This window comes from Eupeodes corollae, chromosome 1 (assembly GCF_945859685.1).
Source record: "Eupeodes corollae chromosome 1, idEupCoro1.1, whole genome shotgun sequence".
Classification (NCBI taxonomy): Eukaryota; Metazoa; Arthropoda; class Insecta; order Diptera; family Syrphidae; genus Eupeodes; species Eupeodes corollae.
This window is the reverse complement of record NC_079147.1, coordinates 222,669,247-222,684,748: the sequence shown is the minus strand read 5'-3', so window position 1 is coordinate 222,684,748 and position 15,502 is coordinate 222,669,247. Positions and strand designations below refer to the sequence as shown.

Below are 15,502 nucleotides of genomic sequence, written 5' to 3'. Positions count from 1 at the left end.
AAACTTTAAATGCGATAATTCTTTTTTAATGCTTGAAAAAGTAAGAAGCATGTGTCAACAAAAGTTATCTGCATAAGTTATATGGTATTGGTCAGGGTTTGAAAGAAATGTCGTAGATTTAGTCTTCTAAAAACTTGCCCTTACGATCATACAAACACGCCTTAAACTTAGACATGTACCACATCATTGGAAAATTTCAGAAGTCACTGGTATACCTCAACGAGTTAAGCCACCATCAGAAGTAACATCATGCAAACGCATTTCGCTGATACCAATCATTGAAAAAGTTTTAGAAAGACTGCTTCCAAGAAACTAATTCCCAACTATCAATTTAGATTTAGATATAAAGATTCCACCATAGATCAAGTATATCGATGTACGGCTGTGGTGGAAAAAGCACCTGAAGAAAGACAAGTATGCCAGACTATATTTTTAGATGTTGCTTAAGCCTTTGATAAGGTTTGGTAAACATTTAAAAATGCAGTCAGTGCTTGGATTAAAAAATGGCTTTTTTATAATATAGGGGTATTACTATCCTTATTATGTAGACACAGTGTAAGCTCTAGGAAAAGGAGATAGGGTTTGAAAAGAGATGTTGCACATTGGTTTTGAATTCCTGAATATTGCAATGACTAGGAAAAACAGAGTTTGGTAAGGCATTCCACATTCGCGTAGTACAGCTAAAGAACGAATCTATGTATTTGGCAGTACGGCCGAAGGTGGACTCGAGGGTATACTGATGGGCATTCCTAGAAGCACGAGCATTACGGTTAAACTGTTTAAGGGAAGGAACGTAGCTGCCTATTTCACTAGAGCATAATCCACTAAAATAACGTAAAAAAGTGTGAGACAAGAACCTCAAGATGAGGTTCAAGCGAAGTCAATGAACTTATGATGATATTATAATCTATCAATTTAAATGCTCTACGTTCAATACTATAAAAGAGGCTTAAGTTAGTTGCAGGAGAACCAGCTTAGAGATGAGAGTTATACTCAAGCTAGGGACTTATATAAGTCTTGTAAGTAACAGCCAGATCAGAAGGTGTGAAACATTTCTTGCATCGCCTGAGGAAACCCAAACACCTTTCGGCATTTTTGGCGACATCGCGTATGTGATCGTTTTACAAGAGGTGGTTGGTGACACACATACCGAGAATATCAAGATCTTCAGTCTCATTGATGCAAGTGCCATCTATTGATAATGGCAAGAGGGTACAGCAAGCTTTAACGATACAAAACAGCATTGCGTTTTCGAAGCATTAAATTCCACGCGCTTTTTTATTCCCCATATTGTACAATCCTGTTTAGGCCGTAATTTAATGAGCTTATTATAATCTGCCTTAGCAGTTCCACATCCGAAGAAGAGGGATGTGAGTCTGAAAACGAATATGAAAAGCTGAGAGTACTATCGTCAGCGATCAGACGAGATCATTAATAAAAATGAGAAAGAGTGTTGGAGATAGAACAGACCCCTGGGGCACACCAGCATTTATTTTGTGGTTTTCAGAATTGAATCCATCTAATACTTCTGTATTGAACAATCCGAAGTATGAAGGAGGGATTCATGGAAACCGAAAGCACGCATATTCGATAAGAGACCCTGATGCCAAACCCTATCAATTGCTTTTGAAATATCTAGTGCAATAATCTTACTTTCTCCAAAGCGATGTATAGATTTGCTCCACTGTTCGGTGAGATGAACCATGAGATCACCAAAGGACCTATTGCTTTGAAAGCCGTACTGCCGGTCCTTAAAAGCTTTCGATCTTCGAGAAATTTCTTGAGCTGATAATTAATCAGCGTTTCCATGACCTTGGAAAGAAGGGACGTAAGTAAAAGCGGTGGGTAATTAGAGGGTGAAGAGGATTCGCCTTTTTTGAGGATGGGCTGGACAAATGCAGTTTTCCATTCTCTCGGAACGAGCCCTTAAGAATAGGACAGACGAAAAAGCTTACGCAGTTGTTTTGCCAGCGTTGAAGCTTAAAGCTTATCAAACTATATGAAACAAAATCGAAACATATACATTTTTTTAACAAAGGCATAAACATAATTCCAATTCTTATAAATAGTACAGAAGTACCTTACTTCAATACTTCCAAATACCTTGGAAAGATTTTGGATGCAAAACTTAAACAGATAGAGCTTATCAAAAAGAACATAAAGATCTGAACTTGAAGTGCAGAAGAATTAGGTTAATAGCCAAAACAAACTAATGATAAAAAAGCAAAGTTCCGAAAATCATTGAGGTTTCCAACTATGGGGCAAACAAAACAACCTATTCAAAAACTTGTGAAATAAATTAGCTTCTTGGTATATAAGACTGTCTGTTGCCTTTAAATTATAAGCTATATTATAAATTCAGTGACTGCAAAGTCTTACCAACTCCGAATAATGTACGAGACACTATTCCGGGATTTTGAAGAAGTTAGCCTCAAGAGTTGATGGTCTAAAAGCTACGGGAAATGAACTCGGCTTAAACATATTTTATTATGAAGACTAAACTCTCAACTTTATTCAAATAAATATATAATTTTCAAAAACAACCAATTTTCAAGTGACAATATCAAAAAGAAATAAAAATACTTCATTGCACCAAGGCCAAAAATATAAAGCGCAGCTGTCTAAAGAAATGTCTTATATGTTTTGGATTTCCAAACTCATAAGAAGCCAAACGGGTCAGCTAGTTTACAAAGAAGAAAATAAATGCAATTTCTATGTTTTATCTCACGACTTCTTTTCCTCTTCGTAATTTTTTCAAGACTTATAAAAATGAACTAACTTTTATCTTTTAGTTCACACACATAATCTAACCTCTCTGATGCTATATCATTAACACTTTCCATGACAGCATGCAATTATTATATTTCTCACAGTAAAATACAATTAATCGATTCATATGGCTGGACTGGATATCTTCAGTAGTTCAGTATAGCCTCTAAGTCATGTTATGAAAATGATGGTGATGGGAAAAGTGCCATTTATTATAATAGGACAAAGCACGCTAATAACAAAACACAAAATCGTCTCCTATTTCTTGTAATAATTCATCTGACACTTCAATGTCATATCAATGGTTGTTTATTCTTTTTTTATTTAATAGCTTTTTGTTTTTTAATTTAAAAAAAATTTACTGTAAACACAACGAGTTTTACGATAACAAACTAACAACAAGCTCGACCATGAGTCAGTGGTAAAAAATTAAATAAAATAAAATAAAATAAGTTTCTTTCGTTTGGTCGGTTTGAATTTTAGAACTCAGAAGCGAGAGATAATTTCATCAAAGTATGATGACAGGGATGTTCTTTTATGATCTCTCTTAATCTATCAAATGGTTTGACAGTTTCCTAAATCTAGTGCTTCCTATTCAAAAAGATATAGAATTTAAATTATCTTTACTTAACTTGAGATTTAAAACAGAGTCCAATTTGTCAGCATTTGAAGAAACTTCTTTACTAAAATTCTTTTTTAGAGCAATGTCAACTAGTTTATTGATGTTTCATTTGATCTTCTCTAAACATTAGCAAATCTAGGGACTCATCATACATGCTTGTGTCTTTTCTAGATTAATCTTCAGGTGACAGAAATGAAAGTGAAACCATTTTAATGAATTCCTCAGTTAAAAACAATATCAAGTGAACAAACCATAAACCGATTTGATAGTCCGAAAAACGATGGCGATTTAAATTGACATTTGTTTTGAGTAAAGAGTTGCTTTTAATGAAGCTCCAAAAATATGAGTAAAGGGTTGTTTTTAATGAAGCTCCAGAAATAGGCCTAATAAATCCATCTCACTGAAGATTCATGTTCTTTGAGGACACTTTTATTTCATCCCATTTAGATTTTACATAACAACATTTTTTGAAAGCACCATTTTTATTTTGAAATTCACTTTTTATTTTCTGAAAGGAAGAAACATTCTGGTGTCAACGATTCGCTTGGCCGGAAGTTCAGTGATATCGTCTGATAAATTTGACAATTAACATAACTTCAATGTACACACGATCTTCACCTTGCTCAACTATTTTATCATCAGTTGGCATAGCCTTCGAATGTTCTGTACTTTAGAAGAATAACTAAGCTGTGATTTTAATCCACTAAAAGTGTAAGCAATTTTTTCATTTTCTTCGGGAAAAAGTTGCCTCTTTTGGACTGTGAGCGGTCTCGGCCTTGTCAACTGGAATGCGAAATTAATTTATTTTCTGTTTTTGCAACTGCATATACTTTACGACCAACGTACGTATATAACATGAACGTCTTATTCAGGTGCTTTACGAATCTACAATACATGTCAGAGTAAATTTTATCTGTGAAGAATTGAATATCTTCTTTTTTTTCTTAAAATTATCTAATTTAAGGATTTAGACGTTTGACCTCTTGTCTGATGGCGGCGAATGTGTAGAATGAGGGGAACAATTCAATTAACATCATTGTAATGAAGATTGGGTATTTCTTTTTTTAAACAGTTTATAGCCGCAAGTAGGTGCCGAAAAAATTATACATAAATTGGTTTTTTAATTGGAATGTTTATGATGGACACTTTGACAACAAAGCTCTTAATTAAACGGCGTTTTTTTATAAACTTGTTTTAGGTTTGAAGACGACGTCTGCACATGTTTGTATGTGGGTATGGTACAAGGCCATCAATAGCTAGCTGTATGAAAAAATCGTATACTTTGCAATACAGCTATAAAAAATCAATCAATTTTCTTCGTCAGATGGGAGCCGCGTTATGCTGAGGCTTCTAATGAAAAAGTATAACTGAAGATATTATTATCAAAGAGTTTCATCTCGGGATGAAAAATAGTAAGTTAACACTTTCATTTTGGCGTTTTAAACATTGTTTAAGAAATCTCATAAAATCTAGTGTTTTATGGACCGTAAAAAGTCGCGAAACGCGAAAGTTCATTTCTCGCTTCTTCCATTTTAGGGTCAGTTTAATCGACCCAATGAAGAGGCTATTCGGGCTATTGTGACTAAATTTCGCAAAATTTACATTGTTGGACATTAAACCACCAACACGCTAACGTAGAGTGCCAACTTAAGAAAATATCTCAGCTGTATTAACCAGTGTTATTGATGACCATTAATTATCGATTCGTAGCCGTTAGCAGCAATTGAGCTTCTGTTACTTAACAACGTGGAGAATTTAGCGGAAGGATTTAGGTGTTTAACAGCTGGAGGAAGCATTGAAGCCGAACGACCTACAGCAACGTAAAATTTTTGGTGAATGTGCTCTTGGAAAGTTGGCCAAAGACCTACTTTTTTACCGAAAAATTGTGTTCAGCGTCAACGCTCATTTTTGGCCCAACGAGTACGTAAAAAAGCAGAGTTGTCGATTTTGGAGTGAATATCAGACAGAAGAATTGCAAGAGCTAACAATGCATCTAGAAAAAGTGACAGTTTGGTGCTATTTATAGGCTGGTGGCATCATTGGACTGTACTTCTTCAAAGATGATGCGAATCGTAACGGAACTGTTAATGGTGAGCTCTACCGTTAGATGATATCCAACTTTTTTTGTGCCCAAAATGCAAGAGCCTGGCTTGCATGACATGTGGTTTCAAAAAGTCGGTGCCACATGTCACACAGCACGCGCAACAATGGACTTATTGAGAGGCGAGTTCGATGAACGTTTTATTTCACGTTCGGGGCCAGTCAATTGGCCGCTAAGATCGTGCAATGTAAAGCCTTTAGACAATTTTTTGTGGGGCTGTGTTAAAGCTCATGTCTATACAGGCAAGCCTGCTTCAATTGACGCATTGGACGAAAACATTGAAGCATTTATTCGTGAGATACCGGTCGAAATGTTGGAAAGAGAAAGTAACTAAGCGGATGGACCATTTAAGGCGCAATCAAGGTCAACATTTGCATAAAATAATCTTCAAACATTAAATTATATGGACCGTACTATTGATTCAAATAAAAATTTCATGCATTTTTTCTGAATTCTTAGTGTGTTTTTTTTTTTTTGAAAAACTTTCCTATAGATTTTTTTTAGAAGTCTCATAATATATCCGTTTCGTAAGCTAGGGACCGTCAAAACTCTTGAAAAAAGTGTTTCCTTAATATCGCTGCTTCCAAAGGTTCAATGGTGTTAACATCTTTACCACATAATTTTTTCATACGCTCAACCGTTTCGAAGTTTGAAAGCAGAAATTGTGCACCAAAGTGAACAAAAAATTAAGAAAGTACAAAAAAGTACTTTTTCTCTAAAAGGTGTAAGCTTAACTAAAGTTTTCTATTATCAAATACAATAATGGTAGGGGCATGATTAAGAACCCTATAATTACGATGGGTTCTTAAATAAGGATTTCTGGAGCCAACTTCAGAGTTCAGACATAATATCACTAGCGTATGAAAAATTACCTATAAATGTTGGCTTTTTAATGGTAAGAATAGATGTGGTCTACGCTGCGGTTGCAGAAAGTAGTCTTTCATTGAAACTTCTGTAAAAATAGCTGAGAAATTCTTCCAATACTTGCAAGACTGTTTAAATAATGTTTCGATAAGATCCTACAATTGTCTTGAAAAGATCAGGTAAATTTCCAACCATTTATTCCACCAGTCTTTAAAAAGGGCACCATGTAATTACAGACCAATCTCTAAACTGTCAAAGTTTTTGAACAGTTGCTTGTGTTAATGTTTAACTGCAAACAATATTATATGCAATCAAGAACATGGTTTCATGCGGAAACGTTCGACAATTACCAATATACTTTTATTTTAGACAGCTCGACTGTATTTATACTGAATTAAAGGCTTTTGATCAACTTTCTTATGATACCAACATATAAGTGAAAGGCAATTGTATTGTGTCCTCAGTTTATCACGTGGATTTTTTCTTATGTTTTCTTCAGGAGTTCCCCAGGGTAGCCATTTAGGACCACTACTCTTTGGCTTAACAAAAGGAATCTTATTAAATGTCATGTAATGACTGCTGTATAGAGCCATGTTTAGTTTTGGCATCCCTGCCAAACTCGTGCGTTTGTGCAGGATGACCATGGAGAATTCACGTTGCTCCATTTAGCTTGGGAACAACTTAACAGAAACTTTCGATGTCAAAAAAGGTTTTAGACAAGATGTGCTGTCATGCTAAGGGCTAAGAAAGTAATTGAGTGGTAAAGTCCTCTCTCGAGGGACCAAAGTGTCGCTATATAAGACCCTTATACTCCCCGTTTTGCTGTACGGTGCAGAAGAATGGACTATGACAAAAGCGGATGAAAGCACCTTGGGTCGGTTCGAGAGCAAAGTTATTCGTGTGATCTACGGTCTCGTATGCATCGAAGGGGATTGGGGGAGAAGATGCACTTTTACCCTTCTGACTTAGCCAGAATGACTAAGATTGCTGGGTCATCACCTCACCCAACTTGGAGCGCGAAACTGGAGAAATCTAGCTAGGGTCTGATCTTGATGGAGAAATTTGTTGGGTGAGGCCCTAGTTTACACAGGACTGTAGCGCAACCTTAAGTAAGTAAGTAAGTAAGTAATGACTTTTCTACATCGCCTTCATAATTTTAAAAATCTTGGAGTTCTATTTAATGCTAATACCGATTTCACGGAACATATTAATTCGATCATTAGTAAGGCCAACTCTTTGCTGTGATTCGTTAAACGTCGATCTAAGGAATTCAAGGATCCTTATTTTACTCTCGCTCTGTATAACACTTTGCTGGTGCTGACTCCTTTTTATGAGATCCACAAGAGTAGGATAAAATCTGTTTATCGCAATTTCATACGGTTTGCCTTAAGAGGGCTACCATTGTCTGATCCTTACAACATGTTTCCTTATGAACATAAACCATTTTCAAATGAAGCTTCTATCACCAAGGAGGTTTATTAATGGTATTCTAATAATTCATCAATTATTAACTGCAATCATGAATGTACCTGATTTAATAAATTGTATAACTTTAAACTATCATATAGGTTACCGCAATACTCGCAGTTGACAATTAATGCATGTTTCCAAGGACCGCACCAGTGTTAGATAACAAATTTATTGAGGAATGCTAAGAGCTATTTAAGAAACACTAATATCACGTCTAGATAGGCCTTGAAAATTGTAGATTTTTCTCGAATTTTTCAGATGCCGGTCTTGATCTGACTTTAACAGGACCATTCGAGACGTCTACTCTTTAGAACGGTCAGCTGGTTTAAAATAAAGCTTTAAGATGCAAAGCATCAGCTATATTAATGATTTACAAAAGTGGTTGTTTATTAGAAGTAAAAATAAAAATAAAATGATTTTAGTGTTGTGTTCGAAAGAATTACAAGTTACTAAAATATTTCATAAATTCTTTTTCGTGAAACCTTTGATTTCGAGGTGCAAATTAGTCCACAGTTCACAAAAAAAAAACTGACATATTGATTGCGTACAATTGAAGCACGGAATTACGAAATTTAACAAACGATTGATTTCATTATAAGGATTCACATGGTGGTCGAAAGGTTATGAGTTAAAAAGGTGAGAGAACAATTTTACTGAAAACTATTTCAAAATGTTTACGCATATAGAAATATTCTATCAAGACTGAAAACAAAACGAACTGCTTTGTTGAATACGACAGTCAATTTTCTTTTGGAATAATGTAAGCTTTTAGAACACTGTTACTGACACGAAGATACCAAGTTAGAATTACACCTAAATTTTCGGCTGACTCTACATACGCAATATGCCTTGTTTCGAGGAGTATAAGAGGAAAGAATGATACATCGACTTTAATTTTAGAAAAAACGAGACATTTAGATTTTTAAGGATTCAACTGAGAATGGGTTTCAATCGACCATGGATCAATTATTTCCAAGTCTTGATTTAAGCATACTGCCGAAAGTGTGCTTAGCTCTAAATGGCAGCTTAGGTATAACTAAGTGTCTTCGGCATACATCCGAACCGAATAATGAGTAACCAACTCAGACGATTCGTTAACGTTCAGTACATTAAAAATAGCAAAGGCCCAATGATGGAGCCTTGTGGTACACCAATATTTGCATGAAGAAATTCCGACCATTGTTTGTTTGTTGAATTGAATAGTTTATTCTCGACTCCAAAACACGAAAAGAAATATAAAAATAAAAATTATTGTTGACAAGCACATCCTGCAATTTTACTAAAATCTTAATTTTTAACTTACCGCAATGGCATCCATAACAGCGTTGACCATTTTGTTGTAATCCGTTTATATTGCTTCAGCATTTGTTGTAATTTTGTTTAAATAATTCGTTTTCTTTAATTAATTTGAATATTCTTTTCACTTTAGACATTTATTCATAAAACTAACTTTAATGGATTTGTTGTTGTTTTTTCTCTCTCTTTTTTCTTATTTGTAATATTTCACTTCAACTAAATAAAAACAGAAAATTAAAATGAATGCCTATGATCTTCTCTTTATTATCGGGACAAAATCGATTTTAATTATTTTTATGGCGAAAGAATTTGTATGAATTCAACGAACTATGTTTAATATTTTCTAAGGAAGAAGAATGAAAACAATATGCAACACTTGTTCATTACTTAGATACGTCCTTAAATATATTTTTGTATGTTTTTCACCACAAACAAAAACAATAGGAAAACAACATTTAGTGCATTTCCGCTTTTGTTATCCTTCTAGTTTACTTACGTATACCTACTTCATTACAATATATAAAAATGTATATGTATTGTCTATACAACTGCAATGGGGAGGAGGAAAAAGACTTTTGTGAAAAGTGTTTTTATATTTTGCCATCGCATCGCCCAAGGATTGTGGTTGAAAACACAGAAAAATATGCCTTTTGAAAGTGTATTCATCCCGTAAAAACACATTCGAACAAAACCGTCACAGAGAGTCACAGACACATTTTTATTTTTTAAGGATCTCCAGGATGAGGTTTGGGATAAAAATGTAATTCTTTTTTTTTTTTTACACTCAACAATAAAGTCTGGTGGGATAAATTGAAGTGAATAAGTGCAGGGAAATTTTTTTAGAGAGAAAAATCTTCTTGTTTTCAAAACAACAAGAGGTAAGAAAACTTCCTTGAAAAAATAAGAACTGATGATATCTTACTCCAAAGAATCTTTTAACTGCTTTGTCTAAAACTTCAATTAGGCGATATTTTAATGAAATTGGATTGGATTACTGCAAAGATAACTTAAGCCCTATACAAGTTGATAGTTGGTTGTTTCATAAACTGGAATTCCACGTGGCCACAAAAATAAAAGTCTAAAGGTGTTAAGTGACAAGATTCCGGAAGCCATTTATGATTATCCCCTCGGAAAATAATACTGCCAGGAAAATTTTCTTGCTCAAGGTTTATGTAATGAATTCCAATGCGTCGTTGAAGCTTGTTTCAGTTCAGTTTTTAGTAATGGCTTAAACTTAAAGTTAAATTTTAAGTGTCAAAAAAAGAGCAGTTTCAAAAAGACAAGGTGAGTTTTTTAAAATTAAATCTCTTATTTTATTTTTTATTTATTTACTCTTAATAGAAGCTATTAAGTTTTATATTTTGTATAGACTTAAGCCCAAAGGCCCGCGAATTAGTTTTTGATGTGAAAAGATATTCAAACACAACCTAGAGCGAGTTGAAAAGATTGTTTCTTAGGAAGGAAAGACTGAAGTCAAATGTGGTACGAGCGTTGCTAGCTATGCGCAGAATTCTTGAGATAAGTTCAAAAAGGCCGTCCATTGTATGGTGATAAGGAAGGAGAATGAGAAGGGTATGTCTGACGTTGAGCATAAATGGAAACTCTTTATAGAAGAAATGGTGAGAATATGGTCCTTGCTAAAAGGTGGTGTCGAAAACAGTTATCAGCGACTTTGCAGAATTTTTGGTTTGCATGTTAATAAGTTTTAAGAAATCTTCAAAAGGTGGAGTGCATAATGGAAGAAATCTAAGTTGTATAAAATAATTTTTTTTAGGATAATTGTTCTGATTGGGAGACCAGACTTGACTGGCGAATGCAAGGACAGGTCTAACAAAGGTGGTTTTTAGAAAAAAAGGGGTTCAAGAATTCTTTAGACCCACGCTTGATGAAAAGAAGGGATGAGTTGCCCTTGTTAATGATATTATCAAAATGGGCTCGAAAACTAGACTTAGCGTCGCTAATAATTCCTAGGTCGCAAATAGAACGGGCAGACGTTGACATCATGCAGACTGTAAGTCCCAAAGGGAAGATGAGATCGCATACAGTTGAATGTTACAAGTTGGCATTCAGAAACATTAGCGGGAAATTTTAAACGATTAAGTAAAATGTTACAGCCATTTTTAGCAATCTACTAAGCTTAAAAGATTATTTACTTAATTTTAAACAATATTAAGATCTTACTATCTGTAAACCATTTGCTAAAGTTAAAATCAAGGAAGGCTACTTTAACTTTTAGCAATTTGCTTAACTAATTCACATCTGTCTTATTATTCTTATAAGAGCAGTGGATGGAATTATTCAGACAACAGTTGGGAATTCCAATTAAAAGGTTCGTTTAAGCGTATTTGCTTTGTTTATTTTTTGGAACTGTCAATTTTTAGACATATGTATTTGGATGCTCGTTTTTTAAAAAAATTAATAAGCAATTTAAATATATAAACTAAGTGGCACAACAGTCTGTTAAGAACTAGGATCTAGTGACTTACAACTCTCATATATTACTGTGTGCGAGTAATGCTATCAAAGATGGAGGGGACCTTCAGTTTTAAGCCGAATCGGAACAGCTAATTTAAGAAGGCACTTTTCGTGACAAGAATTTCTCTTTTAGAGGATTTGTCGATTCCTCGTAAGAGGCAGGACCAGTGAAAAAAATGTCCAAAAAAATCCAAGACCTTTCCATGACAGTCCAACGAACAAACCATCACTCCACGGGTACTACAAGAATTATCAATTAACTAGTTAAAAAAATTAAAAGAATGGTTAAAATGTTGCTTATTAGTAAATTGTAGTAAACCCTTACCAAAATGTTGTTTAAAATTTTGGGCCATTGAGTTTCAAGACATTTTTGTCGCACCAAGTCTGAAATGAGTCAGATCATTTTAAAGTAACATAGATGCAGATGGAGCAGAAATAACTTTGATTATTTCCATGTCATCAGCGTAAGCAGAGGCAATTGAATTAGAATAAATAACGTCGTATTTATAGTTAAAACAAATAGGACCAAAGTATCTCCCTTGAGGAACTCCTGAGTGTGTATGGAGATCAGAGGACCTGAAAACAACTCTATATTTGTGGTGCCATAAAAAAAAGGGTGAACAATCAAGGGCTTTAAGTTTGAGATAAATAATTTGGTGACCGATTTTATCAAAGGCTGCACAAAATTATGTGGTAATAACGTCCACTTTATTTTCTTTAACTAATTTTAGACACAAAATTCAGTTAAATGGGTTAAAATAGATAAGCCTTTTAAGAAGCTATCCGTTGTAGAGATAAAATAGGTCTACCATGAAAATAGAGAGAGTCGTAGACAAGGCTTAAGATTAAAAAAAAGTATGGCCTGAGAAATAGAAAGAAGAATAGTGCTGAAAGAAATTAACATAAAGAGGTAGCACACTTTTTTAATAATATTGCAAGCAAACCTTCCGTACCAGAAGAGTAATCAGCTTTAAGTGTACCAAATTTTTAATTAAGGTAAGGGGGTGACAAATCTTTTAAATTCTCTTACTTAGTTTGATTTGATCGATTGAAATTAGGGCACTACAATCTTCTTTGTAGTGACCTTAAAACATCTTAAATAAGCTTACAAATATTTATTTATATTTAACAGTGCTTACTGAGGATGAAGTGATTTGAAACTTGAAGATACTTATTCATGATATCATCGGCTTTATAATCAATCTTGATAAGTCACACATAGCAAATTTCACCAAAAAACGAGAGTTCTGGATTGAAATATTTTCGTATTTATTTCAAACTCTCGGACGTATGAAATTAGCTAAGTAATTAAGAGTTTAACTATATAATCTATACTAATATCATAAAGAGGAAAGATTTGTATTTTTGTATGTAACTAATAAACTCAAAAAGTACTGGACTGATTTTAATAAACTAGAGAGCTTCATTACCACTGAAGGCATAGGCTACATTTAGTAATAGATAACCATAGAAATCTTTAGAAATTCTTATTAAAACTAACCGAAAGTGTACCAAAATTAGCCCTTAAATGTCTTTTATCGCATACGCCGCGAAGAGTATTAATGGTAGGACAAAAAAATGTTTGACAATATTATTGACTATATCAATATCTAAAAAAAATTTCGCGAGACCATATGTCTAACTATTGCAGTTCCGTTACTAAAACTACTTTTTTACATTTAACAAATTGATAGAAATGCCGATCAAAATCAGACCCTATTATCCATACCATTTATACATTTATATCCAAATAAATAATTTAATATTAAAGACTGTCTCAATACGAGTTAATTTAAATGGATCCAAGTTAGTGGCAGATCTTGCCATTTTAGTATTATCAAAAGTACGATTATCCGGAAGAAAAGCACTGGCAGTAGTATCGTCAAGAATTGCTGCAACCCTATTAAATGATGGGAAAAAGGCTCACTCTACGTTTAGATTACCGTTGGCTGTTTCTTAAGATCAACAGTCAGTAAGTTCAATCCTTAAAAATGGTCCACTGGGAAGACTCTTACAGGACACGTCGCTGATTATTTGGGATGAGTGCACCATGAGCCATAGAGCTTATGTACATAGAAGCAGATGACTGCACATTAAAAGATAAGATGGGTGGCGTAACTTTTGTTTTCGCCAAACTCTACCAGTTGTAACAAAAGGTACACATGTCGTCGTTATTAAAGCGTGCCTCAAATCATTACCTTTGTCGCTATCAATTAAAACTCTCAATTTGCGAACGTAGTTATTTCTCAGAAAATATACTTAAATTAGGAGACGGAAAATTTACTACTCCAATTGCAATTAGCTCCTAAGTACTGTTGGATGTTGAATTGGCTCAAAGTGTTCACAGTCTAGAAATTCTTATAGACACAGTTTATCCCGACATCAACAATCTTACAATCTTAGCGATATTGTCACCCAGAAACAACTCAGTAAATGAGATAAACAAAATTATTGTTGAAAAAGTCTCAATCCTGCTGGCTTGCCACCTCATGAACTAAAATTAAAAATAGGTAGCCTGTTATTCTTTTAAGAAATTTAAGCCCTCCCAAGATGCTATTGATCAAAGAACTAAGAGATAATGTAATTGTAGCAACTATCATTACGGGTCCCGTGGCCGGTCAGCTTGCACAAGTTCCCCGATGATACCAATACCAAATGATTTGTCCATATCTTTTAAAAGGTAACAGTTCCTTTTAAAAATATTCTTTGCCCTAAGAATAAATAAATCCCAGGGACAAACTTTTTCCATAGTTGGTTTCGACTTAAGGAAAGACTGCTTTTTCCACTGGTAATTGTATGTGTAACTTTTTCGAGTTGGATCTCCTGAAAATCAATATGTTTTGTAGCCACCTACAAATACCACAGCCAACGTAGTGTACAAGGCTTTAATAAAAGCTTACAATTTGTTTCCAATTTAGTGATTCATGGTCATTTTAATAAGCATGCTTATAACTTAGATATCTGTACCTATTTATGTCTACCCGTGGGAAGCCGGGACGGGCGCTAGTAAATATAATAACAGTGAAGAAAAATGTTCTAGAAAATGGACTTGGAATATCATTTCATAATTTGAAAGTTTTTTTCAAGCTCTACAAAAGTGTTTCCAAGCATTTTCCAAAGAAAACAAAATTTACTAAAAGTCTAAGTCTTACAGCTCTCAACTACTTACAAAAAACTTAACCTTGACTTAATTTAAAAACGAAAAGTAGCACGGAAATTATTAATGTGTCAATTTGTTGATAAAACGTTATGTTGTAGATAATAATGTCTACCAATTTTTAAGAGCTTTTTTTTTAAAAATAAACACATTAGACGTATTTAATTAAAAAAATATTAAGAAATAATTCTTCAGGAAACTCGAAATTAATAAAAACAAAGTTTTATCGTAATAAGAATAAACTGTATGAAATATTTTATTTCTGAAAGAAACAGAGTTCATTTAGTTGAATTACAAATTATCTGCCCAAAGAAAACTTAACGCAGTTTGCACTCCTCGACTTGCTCATAAAAGGTTCAGTTTCATAATGAAATTTAAATCAAGAATAGACGGAGAAAACAGAAAATAAAAACCAAAATGGCAACATTTTCAATGTGAAGAGTGCAAACTGTGGTATGAAAAGTGAGACAGCTATATTGCGGCATTTAGTCATGTTTATGTTTATGAAGTAAGGTCTGTTTATGTTTATCGATGAAGTACTCGTAAAGATCTGTTTCGTTCTGAACTTAAGGGCGTTCTTCCACAACGTTGTTTTTAAATGTATAATGTTTTGTATAGCTTTTCTCTGAATCGAACTGAAGTGAATTTGAATTAGCTAAAATTTAATGTTTATCCATACCTTTTTTTAGAAAAAAAATATAGTTTTAAGAAAATTTGGATAAAACTGCACTGAACCTCCTTTTAACAC

At 33.8% G+C, this 15,502-nt stretch overlaps 1 protein-coding gene across 3 annotated transcripts in view; it reads right to left on the bottom strand.

Moving 5' to 3' along the window:
- The window catches only part of LOC129940117 (protein sprint), a 534,823-nt gene that overhangs the window by 340,341 nt on the left and 178,980 nt on the right, over positions 1 to 15,502 (bottom strand). Inside the window, exon 2 of one of the 3 annotated variants that reach the window (XM_056048366.1) lies at positions 9,130 to 9,338. The exons of the other annotated variants lie outside the window; for them this stretch is intronic. Coding sequence (XP_055904341.1) covers positions 9,130 to 9,159 — 30 coding nt within the window. The 5' untranslated portion in view covers positions 9,160 to 9,338. The remainder of the gene's footprint in view (positions 1 to 9,129; positions 9,339 to 15,502) is intronic. 3 annotated transcript variants of the gene reach the window in all.